The 18,034-nt window shown below is 50.1% G+C and overlaps 1 protein-coding gene across 3 annotated transcripts in view; it reads right to left on the minus strand.

The window, feature by feature from the left end:
• The window catches only part of LOC118231588 (IQ motif and SEC7 domain-containing protein 3-like), a 109,373-nt gene that overhangs the window by 22,184 nt on the left and 69,155 nt on the right, over nucleotides 1–18,034 (minus strand). For all 3 annotated transcript variants that reach the window (XM_035425545.1, XM_035425548.1, XM_035425546.1), the window contains 3 exons: nucleotides 16,755–17,956; nucleotides 9,224–9,385; nucleotides 2,652–2,774 (listed from right to left, as the gene is read on the minus strand). In XM_035425545.1, coding sequence (XP_035281436.1) covers nucleotides 2,652–2,774; nucleotides 9,224–9,385; nucleotides 16,755–17,956 — 1,487 coding nt within the window. The remainder of the gene's footprint in view (nucleotides 1–2,651; nucleotides 2,775–9,223; nucleotides 9,386–16,754; nucleotides 17,957–18,034) is intronic.

An 18,034-nucleotide genomic window follows, 5' to 3' on the forward strand; every position in this document is an offset into this window, starting at 1 on the left:
CTTAACTGAAAAAAGATAACCAAAGAACAGTTTAAATAATGGCCATTTTATTTATTCATTATGTCACAGCTACTACTGCTGGATCTAGGAATAAATAATACACTTGCTGGTGCACATGTATAACAACATGCTCACATGACATTTATGGCTATTGTACAGAGTTTAATAAAATAAAAAGCATACAGGTTACTATTATTCATCATTAGCCTGTGGACTGAGTTTTAATTTGATCTGGCCCTTCAATCCGTTGAGCCAAACGAATGGTCAGTGTGTGTAGTGAGTCACCATAATAGGTGTGAAGGAAGAACCTCTTTTAGGTTTTTCAATCAAACACTAGCCACCCGCAGGGAAGCACGTTACCACACGTGTGTTATGGTCCAGTAGCCCATGATTAATGCAAAAAACCATGTTCCCCCCACAGCTATCTCTGTCCCCCCCTCCCCACGACCACCGTGGAGAAAATTAAACTCAAAACAAAGTGAAGCGGTCTTCAGAGATTATTCGCTTCAGATGGAATCTTGATCAGGGGAACAGTCAAGGGATTTATGATCGGGGGGGAGGGGGCATGGAGCAGTTAAAAAAATCAAACTAATTCCGTCGTAGTTCCGGAGTGGAAAATGAGATGGTCAGCATCGCCGTTGATGTGAATCATTCCCCAGGATGTTAAATCTTAAAGGCTGGCAGTTTAAGGGACCGGAGCGTGCGTGCGTGTGCGGCTCGGCTGCTGCCCGTTAGCCTTGTGAATAACATTCCAGAGGCCAGCAGCACGTGCTCTCTGGAGGCCACGTTTGCCCTCGCTGGGTCTGAGCAGAGGTCTCAGATGGGGAAGGCAGGTCAGTGTGATTCACAGCTGGCAGAGGTCTCCAGCACACAAGGAGATTTCCTACGCATACGTCTCAGAGCGTCCTTAAAACCTTACTCTAAATGTGTGTATTTCACATCCACACTTCTCAGAGCATACTTCAAACCTTACTCTAAACGTGTGTATTTCACATCCACACTTCTCAGAGCATACTTCAAAACTTACTCTACGCGTGTGTATTTCACATGCACACTTCTCAGAGCATACTTCAAACCTTACTCTAAACGTGTGTATTTCACATGCATACTCCTCAGAGCTCCTCCTTCGTTAAGCGGGTGAGTTTTAACTGCAGAGACCTCATTGTTTATGCGCGCTACAGCTGCCATTTTCTGAGCAATTACTCGCTTCGGTGATTAATCCTGAGAAAGTGAAGAAAGCAACGGAAATCAACACGGCATCCTACTTATTGCATCCAAGTGCGAACCTTGAGTTCCGGAAACTACTCGAGTTGATCAAAGTGAATTGCGTGCTCTAAGAAGAGACGCATTTCAGGTTAATGACTTATGCATGTGCTCCTGTTTCTGATTGAAAAGAGCCCTCCTCTGTGGGAAATACTGTTCCTGGCATGTTTCACGATTTCAGGCAAATAATTAATGAGCCGCTTCTCACCATTAAATTCGCCTACACCGCGGCGCTGCATAATCAATATTTTTACATAATGTTTACCGAGGCGAACGACGCCGACGAACAGCTGAGGTGTTCCCGCACACCGCCAAATTTCAGAGACGTTTTCGGCAAAATAAACATGGAGTTTCCGCCTGAAAGCACAAACATATGGAGCGTTCATTAGAGGACAGGCCCCGCTCCTATTGGCCGATTTTTTTTTCCATTTCTGGGCTCTCGAGTACTTTTTTTTTTTTTTTTTTAAACAGAGACATCAAAGGCAGCAGAGGCTGGGGGGGAGGGGGGGGGGGGAGAGAGAGGCTGTGGTTATATAACCCAGAATTATTTTTAAACCAGCTGCGCTTTCTTATCGGATGTTTGTCTCAGTGCTACTCGATGCAGAAAGGAAGCAGTGGGTAAGATGTGCGCACGCCGCGGCTAGGCTAGCTGTTTAAAGGGAGGTGAAATGACTGTAATGCATTGATCACCATTGTCGAGTAGACTGTGGGGTACTGTGACTCAGCAGTGCAGTGAGTCGGTTTTAAATATGTCCTGACGAATGTGACACCCGTCCTCGGATAACATCGGCCGATCTAGGGCAAGTCCCACTGAGTGAGAATGTTCCAAATCTCAAGGGCTGAGGGGGGGATGGGTTCGTTACATTAAACTGTTTTAGCAGAAGCTGTTATCCAGACTGACTTACAAAGCAAGAGAAGCATAAATGTGTTCATCCGCTCAGTATGAGCAACGGTATCAGACGTGAAAAACAACATTATCCATCCATCCATCCATCCGCCATCTAACCCACTTATTTCTGGTCAGGGTCGCTGGGGAGGCTGCAGCCTATCCCAGCATGCATTGGGCCAGAGGCGGGAACACACCCTGGACAGGTCGCAAATCCATCGCATGGCACACACACCATTAACTCACACACTGACGCCTAGAGGCAATTTAGAGTCCGCCAGAGCACTACTGCAAGTTAGCTGCGCTACACTGGGAATGTGACCAAATGCCCTCATTCCATCCGTAGCCCCGCCAGGCCAAATTATCCCTCCTGCCTGCTCCCATGACGTCAAAGTAAGGGACCAGAGGTGGTAGGGCATTTGTGGGGGCGGGGGTGGGGGGGGGGGGGTGCCGAGGGCACGAGAGGCCAAAAACATCACACAGAGGCTGTCTCCTCACCCACCTGAAGGCCTCGATGAGCCTCTCCACCTTCTGGGCCTCGCCCTGGACCCGGATGTGGGCCTGGAACTTCCGCAGGGCCTCGTCCAGCTCCATTCCGGAAAAATCCATCTCGTCCACCACGCAGCTGGAAAGAGAGGGAAGGGACGAGGAAGCAATGAGAGGAGAAGCTGGGCTAAAGAGTTCAGTGATGCGCCAGAAATAATGGTCCACAACCAAAATAAAAAGTAACAGATTGGTGCGTCAAAGCCATTGCAAATCATAAGGAGGACAGGGGCACTCACTCTAATAGAACATTTTTCATAAACATCTTGGCGACGTTACTCTTTTTCGACATTTTCTTTAATCAGTTTAGGACGGTGACAAGAGAGACATGTTTTTGCATGTTTCGGCCTAATTCAGCGTCTTAAAACGGACGGGGAACAGGAGGTTTAAAAAAAAAAAAGGTTTTAAGGCGTCTAAGACGTGCTCAGTCCACGTCAGAGGTGTTCCTGCAGTAAGTGCCCACCCCAAAAAGTCCAAAAGCGTTCACCAAAGTCCTGATTTTGCCGCAGGTTTCCGGGATATTCCTCCCAGGCCACGATTGAACTGTTATCACAGTTTGGGACGATCTTGCAGCCCTGATTAGAGCCCCTTAAAATCAAGCCTTCACGCTGCCAGCTCAGTGACAAACGGCTCAGATTCCACCTCCTAAATTGTCTGTCGATAATGATCACAGGAAAGGCTTCAAATTAGCCGCCATAATTCACAGATAATGCACTGAATACAGATTTTTTTCCCCCCCCCCTCTTCCCAAAATTGAGCAATGATTTAAAGAAGATATTCTGGGAAAGTGAACAGTGAACAGAAAGGGAAAGCACAGAAATGTATCTGAGTAACTGGTTTCATTTTAAATGCATTTCTCAATACATTGACAGATGTGTTTACTGAATAACAATTAGCATTTATTGCCTTTATTCAATAACAAGATAAACAGATCAACTGCCCAGCTGACAATCTTTTGGAAACTATCCCCCCCCGAATATAAATGAATATAAATTATTTTGTGGAACAGATGCAGCTATAGATAACAATGTCTCTGTACATCCCTAGTAGACATCTTTCACAAATTTGTAATTAGGCTTTTCACATTTGTTTTTGGTAGATATTTTTACTCTATTGAAGGGATGATGTGCAACAGCAAGTAGCCCTTAAACACAGCCGGTGTTGCGAAAGACGGCATCTCGTCAGAAAATCTGCTCTCGGAAGCCTGAATGAGCCTGAAAAACACAGCATCATATAATATGAAAATAGCTCTCGGGTTTACTGACTGAAACTCAGGTTACTCATTACATTACAGGCATTTAGCAGACGCTCTTATCCAGAGCAACTTACACAACTTTTTTTTACATAGCACTTTACATTGTATCCATTTATACAGCTGGATATATACTGAAGCAATGCAGGTTATGTACCTTGCTCAAGGGTACAACGGCAGTGTCCTTACCCGGGAATCGAACCTGCAACCTTTCAGTTACAAGCGCAGTTCCTTACCCACTGTGCCACACTCCGTACTCGCACATTTAGTTAGTCTACTTATGTTTTCATCTTATGTAACCATGAGTGAATGTCTTAAAAGTGTGTTAGCATTTAAATTTAAAAACCAAGACATTTAAATTGTGTGGAAATGGACATGCTGTGGCTGTTGGCACTGGGGTAATGTGGATAATTTCAGTAATCCAAGCCAATTCTGAGCAGAAAAAAAAAAATCATTCTTTGAAATAACAGTAATTACCGTCAATTACCGTTGATTTAATTATTGTCATTTTGTCAAGGCGAATGTGTCAGTGAAGAAAACACTCACAGCACAAACAAGCCGCGTGTGGAATTTGAGCCGTTCACACTGGATGCAATGCGCTGTAGTTTATTACTGAATAAATCTAAGCCAGTGTATCAACCTTACGCGCTGTTATTCCACAGTCAGATATAATTTACTCGTACGGCCAGAGGACGCGAGAAAGAAAATGTCTTTTTTGATACGACTAGGCGTTTGCAATCACACAACAATGAGCATGCAACGCACCCCGCAAACAGAGAGCTGTAATCTATCGATCTGTTCATCCGTCTATCTGCCTATCTGAATAAAACCCCTCAGCTGAATGAGAGGGAGTCTGCATGCCTGTTCTGTAAATGGCTGTCGGGGAGGTGTGGGTGCACTCTATGGGCAGTGGTGCAGGGGGAAACAGAACGAAGACTGAGACCTGTCACTCACAGGGATCAAGAAGAGTGACAGCTGGCGGACACACGAACGCAGCCGTACCTGCGACCAGAGATCCTCTCCGCCCTGGCGTGTCGTTTTTAGGGCTCAGGGCTGCACCCCCACCCCCACCCCCTGCGCCCCAGGCCACAGCGTGCACAGCGGGCCCAGATTATACAGACACGGCCAAACTCTAACCTGAAGCGTGTGTGTGTGTGTGTGTGTGTACATGAGTGTGTTCTACCTGTTCTGCTGTGTTCAGGCGGTAGGATATTACGTTGGTGGCTGCCTCTAAACCTTACTGTCACAGAGCCTGCATAATACTGTTGCCGTTCTCGTTGTGTTTAGTGTTAATCAGTTTAACCTTCAGGGTCCAAGTTGAACTATGCGGTTGTTCCCTGCACTTGGACCGGTACTTCTCTCTAGGGGTTTCGTCATGCTTGTTCCTGGTTATGGTTATACACTTTGTTGTACGTCGCTCTGGATAAGAGCGTCTGCCAAATGCCTGTAATGTAATGTAATGTAATGTAATGTAATACTGAGCTGGGGAAAGATGGAGGTCTGCGACTGAACACAAAGCCCCTGCGTTGTTGGCGAAGCCTCGGAGATGTTGAACGCCGCGTCATTGGCGTACGCTGCAAAGTTTGAGAACTTCGCAGTGGGTGAGACCGTCTGAACCGTCTGTTTCTATGGCGATGAACTCACTCTTTGTGTGCGCGAGTATACGTGCTTGTGAGGGCTTGTGCAATGAGCAAGGAAGTAGCAGAGAAGGGCAGAACATTCTGTTCGAGCTTTCTTTCTGCTCAGATGAGTTGCAGGAGAGCCAATCAATATCTCTCATCTCTCTTCAGAAAATGATTTAATCCCCCCCGCACAATAACTGCCATCTGAACTCACTCACATACACTTACACGCGACTGTAGAGTCTGGCTAGTGCAAGGCCTACAGATAAATTGTTGGGAGTTAAAATGTGTTTGTCACATTTTAGCTCAGCAGCTAAATACTGTATACTACGATGCTTAGTGTCATGGCATAAAACGTACAGGTTTTTTAAAAAATGCGACAACCGTGTGAGGTATAATCAGAAAACCATAACACCATTTGTAAAATGAGAATGGAGAGAGGGGGAGGGGGGTATCTGTTAAATGAATATCTCTGGCCCTGTGCAGCGATAGCGAGGCCATCGGCAGAAAGAAGTAAAACAGCCCACAGGAATGTAGAGCTGAGAGATGGGAGAGTGGAGCTCCCTGTCGAGCGGACTGTTCATTCCTCAAACCGCACTTTACATTAGATGCTGCATTGGGGGGTGCTCCAGAGCAAAGATGTTATAAATGATGAAAGATATTGCAGCAGTGAGCAGGGGGTAAGGGGGCGGGGGGGGGGGGGTTGGGCAGTAAAAGCCACACGTATCGGCTGTTAGCTGACGGATGGCTCTCTCTCTCTCTCGCTATCTCGCTCGCTCGCTCTCTTGCTACCACCGTTTCGAGCGGTCGTGAATCTAATGAGAACTCGGGGGGGGGGGGGGGTGGGGGGTTGGGTGGGGGGAGGCGCGTGATTTTCAATTTGCCTAACTGGCGTCAGAGCCCCCCCTGGGGGCCATACCTGGCCTGATTAGCTAATCAGCACGTTTGGCGAATGCGCGCGTTTGTTCTAACGTTGTCGCGTTTACACTGAGCGCTCTGATTACGTGCGCACGGCAACCAACCGGCTGGGGGGGGGGAAAAAAAACAGCCAACCAGATGGAACGGCGTTTGTAGGAAGGGACTAATGAGGAAATTGCAAGCTAATGAAACATCCCTTTTTTCCCCCCAATCAACAAGAGCGGAGTAGACAGCGCGAGCATGGAAATGCTCTCTTGGAGATGCTCGCTCCAAAGGTTTAAATTAGAAAGGCGATCGGTTGAACCAGAGGACAGACTGCTGAAGCGTATTCCTTTGTACAGGTGAAACTGACAGATGAGTTAAAGGATAAAAAACGTCTGACAGCAGCACCGTGTATGTTCAGGATGCCACCTCTGGGAAGCCAACAGGCCTTTTTTTCCTGAAACGCTGAGTCGTCCCTTTTTCCAGACCGGTGTGTGTTTAACAGAGTGTTCGAGCAAGCGACTGGGGTGCGTTCGTCTTGAGAGTGGGTGAGATGGAGAACTAAGACACAGGGAGAAGAGGACAGAGAAAGGTAGAGAAGGAGGGCGCAGAGAGAGGTGGAGAGAGAAAGAGAGAGGTGGAGAGAGAAAGAGAGTGGGAGAGAGGAAATGTGGAGAGGTAGAGTGCAGTGGCCTGTTTCAGGCTGCTGGTCCGTGGTACACCCTGCTGTTAGTGTGCAGCTCCGCACACACACAAACACACACACTCACTCGCACGCGATGTCATACCATCATTAGTACCACAGGAAACGTGAGCTTATAAGCATCGTGCTGAAAACCCCAGGTGAGCTACCGCTGTTACACCTGAACGGGTTCCCTATTCCGTCTAGCAGTGTGCTTGCATATCCTTCAAAGTGCAAGCTTATGTAAGGCAAACACAGACACATATTTTGCTGATAACGCAAGATGGTATGAGATGCTTCACCGACTGTCAAAAAGCCTCTTTAGATCCCGGTTTGAAATGCACTTCGATACACTTCAAGAAAACCTCTGCTTTTACTGGGCGCGCTTGTAATTATTTTCGGGGTGACGTGGGTGATCTAAAGCCCTCCGTGCCCTCCACTGCATGGGGCCGCAATTCAATATGGGGGCACCCCCACCTGAGAATTAAGGCTATCAGGCACCATTTCACCAGGGTTGGTAATACGTGGCCGATAAGGGTGCCCCCTGACCTGGAACCAGTTATTCTCCATTATGTCAGAGATTGGAAAACCCACAAACCCCCCCCCCAGAAGATGCAGGAGAAATAACGCCCTGGGCCCGGTGTAACCACGGCAGCTGCCAATCACTCCCTCCTTTTCCGAGTGAGGAAGAGGAGGCACAAGTGCTGTCTGACAGCGACGGGGGGGAGGAAATCAATTACAAGCACGGCACCCTGGAAAAGTGGCTTTCGCCGGCAGAGACGGTGGTGATAGCACTGCACCCGGAGTGCGCTTCAGAGATGCACCTGGAGCTTCCCTAATGAGGGGTTAATAATGACAGTATTACACACTCCAAAAAAAGTGAAAAGTTCTCTGCTTTTTTACTTCCCAAATGGGTCGTTATTGGTCATCCCTGGGATCGTCCGCCTGTTACAGATGGCCCTTCGTGCAGGGGCGCTATCGCAGTTTGGAGATCCGGAGGTAGAAATATTGGTATTGCAAAAGCATTCACAGGAACATCACCGCGTAGTTATCATCAGGGTGAGGATCTTCACAAGAGCAACACAGTATGGTGATGATCACAGTAAAAATCTACACAGTACAGGAATTTTCATGGACCCTAACTTGATTTCCGGAGCAGCGACTTTCTCTCACTCTTCACTGTCCAATTCTTTCTTTTTCTTCATTGATCTTAAACGCACACACTCACACACACACACACACACATACACTTATACTGTACAAACACTGTGTTCCACCTCTGTTCCTCCTCTAAATGATGGAGAGAAGACACTGTGCTGGCCCTGATTTTACCACTTGATTGTGCATGTGCTTTATGCAACGGCACATTTCCCTGTGCAGCCTGTGGCGCTGGGCTCAGCTTCTGGTGAATGCCAATTAGCATCTGCTTCTGATTTGTCTAGGCTCACCGAGGCCAAACAAACATGGAGGAAAACAAACAGCTGAGCTTCAGCACTGCGCACAAAAATGTTATGTTCACAGCTAAAACACGTTGGGGGTGATTTTCTCATTTGTGTTTGAAAATGTAACTTCTTTCCGTAAAGATGCCGTACACATGGAAGTAGAACGAGGGGGCATACATGGGATTTATTAAAAGGTAAATTCCTCATTGAGAAGTATTTTTTCACACAGAGAGTAGTCACTGCGTGGAGTAGCTTCATGTTATAGACGTAGAAACTCTAGGGGTTTTCAAGACCAGGCTTGACACGGTGCCACATACTACCTAGTGTGGAGGTAAACGGTATGCACTTGGTACCCTTCAGTGGTTGGAAAAAGCAGAGCATCGTTGGGCTAAATGGCCGCTTGTCACCATTGTTGTGTTACGTTGTGTTGTCTTGTGTTGAGCTATGCTATGTTATGTTAAACGTGCCTGTTTCCAAAATGGCCACTTTTCCACGGTTCATGGCTCATTATCTGAGCTCCTCCTCTGCAGTGACCTGAGGTCAGAGTGGCTGAAGGAAGCAGGGCGTGAGAGCACTGATCTGGCACGCAGTGCCGTGAGCGCGCGGTTGCTCGGATACGCTGACGAGACTCACTCCAGCACATCCCTGTTGAACTGCTTCTTGCTGTTGCCGAGGAACTCGCCGATCATCTGTCGGCTCAGGCCCTTCCTCTGCAGCAGGAAGTGGGCCACGCCTATGGGTGTGTCCGGGATGAACCCGCGGGAGATGAGGAACTGGATGCCTTTGTCCGGGTTCCTGCAAGGGACCGCAGAGAGAGAGAGAGAGAGAGGTGAATGCACTTCCCCACAACGCTCGGCCCCCCATCACGCTCCAATCAGGACAGAGGAACGGGACGGGACGCAGCCAATGAGCTTTCACGCGGTGTTCCACGTCCCTCACCCAGGGTGGGAAATCCATGTTACACGCCCTACACTGGCGTGATTGGTCAGAGTCTAGTGCAAGCCTGACGCTAGGGCGGTAGCGCTGGATACCTCTCCAGATATCTGAAAGTTTAAATGAATTATGGGCCAGTGGCCATTCTGGAAAAGGTGCTTATTTAAGGAGGTACCCCTTCCCCCTAGTCGAATAAAATGAAACATCATGAAAATTATTTTTGGGGAAGAGCAGTCTATGAGAACGTGGAAACCGTAAGCCTTTACCCCAGTCTCAGAGTCATCCATAATTCCTTTTAAGGCTCTGACCAATCGTAGTAGCAGGGGCAAAGCAGATGCAGCGAGGGTTAAGTTTTTGGAAGAAAGCAGGTGAAAAAAATGTAAAAAGCTTGTGAAATCCCATTAGATAACTGGCCTTTCGGTGGAAGATACCGTGCAGATTATAAAGGCAGGGGTTGTGCTAATGTTGGATAAGACACACACTAGCATTAGTCCACTGCCATGAAATAATGGAATTATTTAGACTTGCAATATCCACCAATGAGACAACATAACTCTGGAGTTTGGACCACCCATTTTGTGAAATACACGGGCTGTGACACATTAATATGCATGCCTTCTCACATTATTACATTCATTAACAATAATTAAAGCAGCGCCCCACAGGAGAGAATCGTGATGCTCGCAGACTTACAATTGACTCTTTTAGCACTTGAGTGTAACTCAAAATGGCTCTCAGTTCAGATTAAAAAAAATAAATGAATACATTTAAAACCCAAAAAACAAGAAGCAGATGGAACAACAGAGATAAAATAATAACCTGACCCGCACAGACCACAGTACACAAGTACAATGTAAATTTCTTCTTTTTCTCCCGAATAACAAGGAATTCTGCTCCAAGCGAATATCTGTCCAAAGTGATATTGTTTACGTGTGTGCGCGCGGAGGCGCATGGGGAAAATGATTCGCTCAAACACGTTACCCACCCCCCCCCCCCCTCCCCAGACCTACGGTTAATCTGACTGCTCTATTTATAGCCACATTACCCACGCGCCGCGGGATCATGCCGTGGCGAATGTGAGAGCTGAATGCACGCTCCCCGTCCTCCGCTCGTTAGCGCCTTCCCCTACATAAGAGGGACACGTGCGGCCGGGCTCGCGGGAGGCTAGCGTAGCGCTTGCGGGAGGCTAACGTGGCGTAGCGCTCGCGGGAGGCTAGCGTAGCGCTCGCGGGAGGCTAGCGTAGCGTACCGCTCACGGGAGGCTAGCGTAGCTGTCGCGGGAGGCTAACATAGCATAGCGCTCGCGGGAGGCTAGCGTAGCGCTCGCGGGAGGCTAGCGTAGCGTTCGCTAATGGGAGCCGTGGTGCTGCTGAGTGGCCCGCTCCCTGCCGCCGACCTGCTGGCTGCCCACTAATGGCCCGCTAAACAAGCTCCTCTGTCCTTCTCACCTTCATTGAGGGTTACCCGGCAATAGCTTTGTGTCTGATCAGGACCACGCACATGATGCACCACTGCATGTGCTTTCAAGATTTATAAGGAGGAAACACCGTGACATGCGGCAACACACGGTGGTTTAATAAGAGATGGATGCATTTTTTAAAATTTGCTCTCAAAACCATAGTGAGATTCAGTGCCCCGTTGCATTATATTTAAATGCCTAAATGCATTTAAATGTAGCTTTATTCAGCAGGGCTGGCTCCGATGGTAAATGACAGACGCGTTCCTGTGCGCCTTATTTTTGTTCCCGTAATGAAATCGGTGTGTAAAAGTCGCTGACTCGTCTCATCTGCCCGAGGGCCCTGGTGCATGACAGGGAGGAGGGGTGGGGTGGGGTGAGGTGCAGACCCCCCCCCCCCCCGCCCCACGGTCCTCCACCTGGGCCACAGCGTGCTCTCTGATTCAGCCGGACGCGAGCAGGCAACCCCCCTCCCCCCCCCCCCCCCCCCCCCCCCCCCCCCCCCCCATCCTCACTCAGATATGGCACAGCGCAGGAGCACGCTACACTGCGAAAAAGGCTGTCATAACGAGCCTTTCAGTCTTTGAGACAAAATCTTATTTTTTTTCTCTCAAGTAGAAAATATTGACCTATTTTCAGTTACCGTTTGCTTGAAAATTTTTGTACTCCATTGGAAAATATTGAAATGAGTCAAACTGTCTCACTTCACTGGCAATATTTTTGTCCTATATAGCAAAAAAAGTTGTAGAAGTAAGATTTAAAGTATGAAATATAAGACCAAAATACTTGTTGAGAGTGACTTATTTTTTGGTTTTTGCAAAGCACGCTTAGGTTTAACAGTCCCTCTTGTGCAATGCAGTCAAGTCCTGGTGTTTGTACATTTATAAGTTTGCACATTTATGTATCCACTAATACTTAGCTTCAGGAAAAATCAGCTATAGAAATGTATGATATGTAAAATGTAGGCCATGTAATTGGTGTAAATAAGAAAACATCACATCCTCTCTGCTAAAGCAATTTTTTTTTTCCATTATCTGCAGTTTTTCAGCAAAACCTTGCTGTCGCATGGAAAAACAAATACCTAGCACAGCTGTCAATGAAATATAATATTCCCGTCTGGGGTGGTTCAAAAAGAGAGCTCTTGGTGGACACAGAGCATTCCCAGAATTCCCAGGCTCGTGATGCCACACCCCAGGAATTTTAAAGGCATAACTTTTTAACTGGAGCGCCGCAACGAGCATCCATTATCGTTAGCTTCTCCGGCCTGCTGAGGGCCTGGGGGAAATGGACCCCCAGCCCATCTCCCCCCCCCCTCCCCGCGCATTATTACCTGACGAAGCACATCGCAGGCGCCCCCCTCCCCCTGCCCCCCCCCGCCCCCCCAGCGGTGGTCTCCTCAGCGGCTCATGTTTAATTCAGCGGGTTAGGAGACGCATCCATCTTCCCTGCGTGCGCGGAATCTGGCGCTCTGGGGGGGCGGTGCCGCGGCGTCCGGCGCGCTGAGGCGGAACGCACCTGATTCGCTGTGCTGCCGCTGCTGCTGCTGCTGCCGGGGAAACGGGGGTCGCCCTGACGACGGGCCTCGGGCCGGCCCACCCGGTGCGCACGTTGCACGAGAGCTTTCACACGTGCGGCGAGCGCTTCAGGTGCGAAAGTCTCACGTGAACAAACCCCCCCCCCCCCCCCCCCCGCCCTTCCTGCGCTTCTCGGTGCTTTCAGCCATCGGCATGGACTTCCAGGCAACTGCTGCCTGTCAAGCATGTCCCCGCCCCTTAACGAGTATGAACCAATCACCGCAAACCCCATCTGCATTCAAACAAACCTTTGCCTCCCGTAAAACCTTTCTGCTAGCTCTTGCTGCTTGTTTGTAACCAAATGTAGCCTCACTTAGCTCATAAAGTATCAAAGATAAGAAATGGGCTGTTTTTTCTGCATTCTTTGTTTAAGAAAATATAACCCATGTGGGTGGGGTTTGGGGTGATTGGATCATGCTCCTGGAGGGACTCACAGGGTGTGACTCACAGGAAGCAGCTGCCTGGAAGTCAATGCTGTGGGCTCAAAACGTCAACAAGCCCTTCCTGCGAACCGTCCCTGTTTCAGGCAGGACCACAGAGGAATTAGCCATGGCGTGAGTTCGGCCTCTCCTCCGCCTCCGCTTACAATCTCCACCATTAACGCTGTGGCGCCCTGACCTCCCCCTGCACCTCCCACGCCCATTCCCATTCCGAGCACACTTCCAGAACGTTCCGTCGCTCGAGGGGTCTCTGGAGAACCTTCCTCCCCCCCCCTCCCCCGACTTTGGGAGGCGTCCCGGCGCGTTTGGGGATGAAATGAGACGCGCTCGTCTCATCGCTCTTAATTACCTTTTCTCGGAAGAGCGGGCCGCGGTCGACCCGTCGTGAATTTAAAATCCGCCCGCACCCCGGCGGGAACAAGGCGCCTCTCTCCGCGCGCAATGAGGACGCAGTGCACCTGCAGGTATTAGCGTGGGGGGGGGGGGGGGCGGGAACGAAACGAGGGGCAGTAACGAGACAGAGTCTTCCGCGGAGCGCTGGGGCAATGTCTTCAGCTGTCAGGGTTTTCTTTTTTTTGTTGTCTGAAAATGAGAAACTCACATTCGCTTATCTTTTCCGGAGAATGGGTGTGCTGTGGGGGTCGCCGGCAAAGTTACCTGGAGTAACTCGAACGTGAAGTTTCAGTAAAAAAAAAAAAAAAACTTTCAAAACCCTAAAATCCTTTTACACAACTTATAAATCCCTGTGGAAACTGACGTGTAATATGTTGACTGCTAATTTTATACACTGAGGGGGCTGCAAAAAAGTTAAGCAAAAGAAATGGAAAAATGTTAGCCTGTGCCTGCCATTCTAAAGATATAACCATGCTCCAAATGGATTTTGCTTGAAAACTCTAAGCAAAATATAAATAAATAAGCAAAAGGACCATCAAGCAATTCCGCAGTCTTCTGATGATCATATACTCTGCTGTGAACGAACATTTGAGGAGCAAACTGCTGCTGTCCTGGATTATTACAGCAGGTGCAGCCCTCTACCTGGACCTCCTCTGGGTCAAAACCCTCGTCCTCCAGGATGAGGGCCCAAGCCGGGAAGCAATCATCCTTCCACATGCACAATTATTTCCAGCACGTCAAACATTCCCTCAACGGACCGGAACAGAATTTTTTTTTTTCTTCATTTCTTTATTTGTTTTTTAGTTGAATGACTGCAGAGGAAAAAAAATATCAACTTTCAAAAAACAGGGTGAACCTTGGCACCTTCCTTTGAATCATCACTCATATCGGACAAATAAACCAGAATTTACTGTTATCCACGGACACTCGTTCCCTCAGTTATGTAAGCTGTTAGGAAGCCATTTTCAGCAGAATTGCTGATCAGATCTTGTCACGGAAGTATATTACGTTTCTGTGCAGTGGACTGGAGCTCCTTTATTACAGGCGGTGGTGATTGATGACCTCTGATCTGGATGCACTTGCCAAGCACAAAGAGAGTGGAGTGTAGCTAGCTGGAGCACGCTCAAAGATCTTACACTCAAAGGCAGAAGGTTATTGTGATTGGCTGTTAATGGGGACTTAAGTGCACCATGCCTATGGGAGCCAATGGCAGGCTGTCCATCGCTCTTCCTACTGTGCTCCCCCCGGGGCCACGTATCCCATCATGCTCCTCATCTTGAATGTCTCCAGCACTCTTATCTCCAAACTTAGTCACTCTCCGCTTAGCACAGTGAATGGCGGCACCAAATTGAATTTTAATGGAAAGTGCACTTCTGCTCAAAATAAAAGCAGAGGTCTTTGTTGCGTGTGTGTGTGTGTGTGCATGTGTTTGTGGAAGTGCGTGTGTGTGTGTGTGTGTGTGTGTGTTTGTGGAAGTGTGCGGATGTGTGTGTGAGCGTGTGTATTTAAGTGTGTATTTTCAGAGGTTTTTACAGTATATATACCGCACACGTCTGATGTATGTGAAACACCGTTGAAAAACAGGGAGCCTTAATTGCCTCCCAGTGTGAACCCTGGAGGCTGTGAAAACTCCCAGCCATCACCGGCACAGTTCCCCACCCCATTCTCCACGGTCCACAAAGCTAAATACCACTGCGGCCCTCCGTAAGTGCTTTGTCCAATGGAGTGGAGAATCTGGGTTAAAAGGGGCAGAGGGGGGGGCCTCAGAGCCGCGGAGTCGTCCGCTAACGCGCCGCGATCCCTGTAATGGCGGCCGTCCCGATTGCCGCGGCCGCGAAAACCCCATTTTTAAATCACCAAGCCAAGGACTGTCCTGCGGGGGGGGGCCTTCGACATTAAGACCGCTCGATATAATTTTCTAATCAGTTTGAATTGCATATGTGAATCCCAGGTATTTTTGGAGGTGATATAAATGTGACTGCAGTGAGAGAACTATTCCTACATCACTTGAATACTAGTCACACTGTCTATACACGGTAACCTACATACAGTAATTACACATTTGCCACAGTATGATTATGTTTAGCAGGCTGAGTATATTAAGCTGAATGGAGGTAGACTCTGTGCTACACGTGGTGCATCAGAACCTCAGAGCTAGTGTAAAAAAAGCATCCTTTGCATTTCATTACAGGCATTTAGCAGACGCTCTTATCCAGAGCGACTTACACTACTTTGACATTACATCCATTTATATGGCTGGATTTATACTGAAGCAACACAGGACCTTGCTCAAGGGTACAACGGCAGTGTCCTTCCCAGGAATCGAACCAGTTCCTTACCCATTATACTACACTGCTGCCCGAAGCAGACGTGTCTATTGCGCATCCCTAGTAACTGACGACTCTGCCTCAGGTTGGCGTCCGTCTCTCGATTCCGCCCGGCCGGACGTTTAAAGCTCATCGGCGGGTTTTATTTCAGCGCGTTGCCGGCTCAGTGAAAGTGCTGGGCCAGCTCTTCCCGCTCGAGGAGCTCCATTAAACTTTGTTAATCCCCACACCCCCAGGCTCACTCGCCCTGACAGCGCGTACCCCCCCCTCCTCTCCCCCCCCCGCGGCGGAGGATGAGCTAACGCGGCTTTTTCCCTGGACCCGGGCTCTGGGCGTGAGCAGCAGCATGCTATGCGGCTACGCGCTCCGCTAATTAATTAGCTCAGAACGAGCCATTCGCTGAATGTTGATCTTCGTTCCACAACACTTTCGATACGTGTTTCGCCCCGAGAGTCAGTTAGGGTGTCGTTAGGGAGGTATGAACAGAAAGAAACGATTAAAAGTGGTTTAATAAGCCCATTTTTGTTAATGTCTGGTGCAAAAAACTTTACCTGTCTCAGTCAAACTAAATGAGTTTTCCAATTAATTGCTTTACGCCTTATCACAGTTAATTGAGGAACCACCTAATTTAAATCAGTTATATTGAATAGGAACCAGTATAACTAATTAGTCTGAGGTACAAAACTGAATTACTTTTGAGCTTCTGGGAGGACGTTTACGCACACACACACTCCAACCAGAGACACACAACGAACCAACAGCACATATTGTAGATGTCACACAGGATTAGCATTAAATTAGCATCTCAATCAAACGTAACTAATGTAGAACCGTGCTGGAATGAAAAGCAGTTTGCCCGCGGGGCTTTGGACTGAACAAGCACAGATAAGTCACTGTCACCTGGATGAACGTTCTCCGCTTTTCAGTGATTAAGGCGTGAGCTGAAAAGGACCATCTTACAAGGCTGTAAAAAGCGGTGCATTCTGGGACGCGCCCCGCGGGGGCAGGGAGGTCCGGGGGGGGGGGGGGGGGGGTACTCACACGTTGAAGAGGTTGAGGCCGATGCGGTACAGGCGCTTGCGCATGACGTCGGTGGAGAGGGTGGGGGACTTGCAGCTGGCCGGGTTCTCGCAGTGGTAGCGCGGCAGGCTGAGGATCATGGCCTGCAGCGCCTCCTTGGAGGAGGCCTCCGAGGCCGACTTGGCCGAGGTGGAGGTGCTGCTGCTGCTCATCTGCTCCGAGCTGTTGTCGGCCGTCTCCGACTCGCTGCGCTTGGCCTCCAGGACCTCGGGCCCGGCGTCGGCCTCGCCCGCCCCCCCCGCCCCCGCCCCAGACCCCGCCCCGGCCCGCGGCTGGGCCTCTGGTCCCGGGCCCTCCTCCACCTTCTCCAGGGCCAGCTCCCGCAGCAGCTCCTCCCCCAGCTCCTCCGGCGGCGGGGCCGGGAACTCGTAGTCCATCTCCCCGGGGTCCAGAGGCCCCTCGTCCTGCGGAGGCGCCTCCCACTCCCCCGCCGGGGGCTCCTCGCGGCCCCCGTCAGCGCTGCCACCGCCGCCAACACCGCCGCCCTCCTGGACGCAGTTGCCCAGGGAGACGGAGGTGGACTCCACGACGGAGGAGGACACGTGGAAGTTCTGGTTGTCGATCTGCACCGTCACGTCGCGGAAGGCCATCATCAGCTTGCTGGCGCTGCTGCGCGAGAGGCCGTCGGGGTTGTCCTCCGGCCCGGCGTCCTGCGGCGCGCCGGGGTCCGCCCCCGGCTCCGCGGCCCCGCCCCCCGCCCCGCCCGGGGGAGGGCCCCCGCTGCTGAAGGTCTCGGTGAACTGGTAGGTGCCGCCGCCGCCGCCGCCGCCGCCGCCGTCCTGCAGGGAGCACATGGTCTTCAGGCTCCAGTTGCTGAGCGCGTCGTCGATGGACTTGGCCAGCGACTGCACCTGCTCGGTGAAGGAGTCCTCCAGGTCGGTGAGGGTGCCGCCGATGGCGGCGGGCAGGGACGGGGAGCGCACCAGCGGGATGCCCATGAAGCCGTAGCCCTCCAGCAGGGCCTTCTCGGCGGAGAAGCCCTCGGCGTTCTGCACCCGCACCTTGCGCAGCGAGATGCGCCGCGGCAGCCGGCTCTCCAGCAGCGAGTTGCGGATCTTCTCGAAGTTCCGGCTGAGCTGGTACTGCCGGAAGGCCGTCTGGATCTTGCAGGCGGCGCGGCGGGAGATCAGGTGACCCCCGTACTTGTGCTCTAGCATTTCCACCTGAGGGAGGAAGACAAACGGGAGGAGGAGGAGGAGACAAAAAAAAAAAAAAAAAAAACAGTTAAGGTTTTGTCACGC

This window comes from Anguilla anguilla, chromosome 7 (assembly GCF_013347855.1).
Source record: "Anguilla anguilla isolate fAngAng1 chromosome 7, fAngAng1.pri, whole genome shotgun sequence".
NCBI classification, from domain to species: Eukaryota; Metazoa; Chordata; class Actinopteri; order Anguilliformes; family Anguillidae; genus Anguilla; species Anguilla anguilla.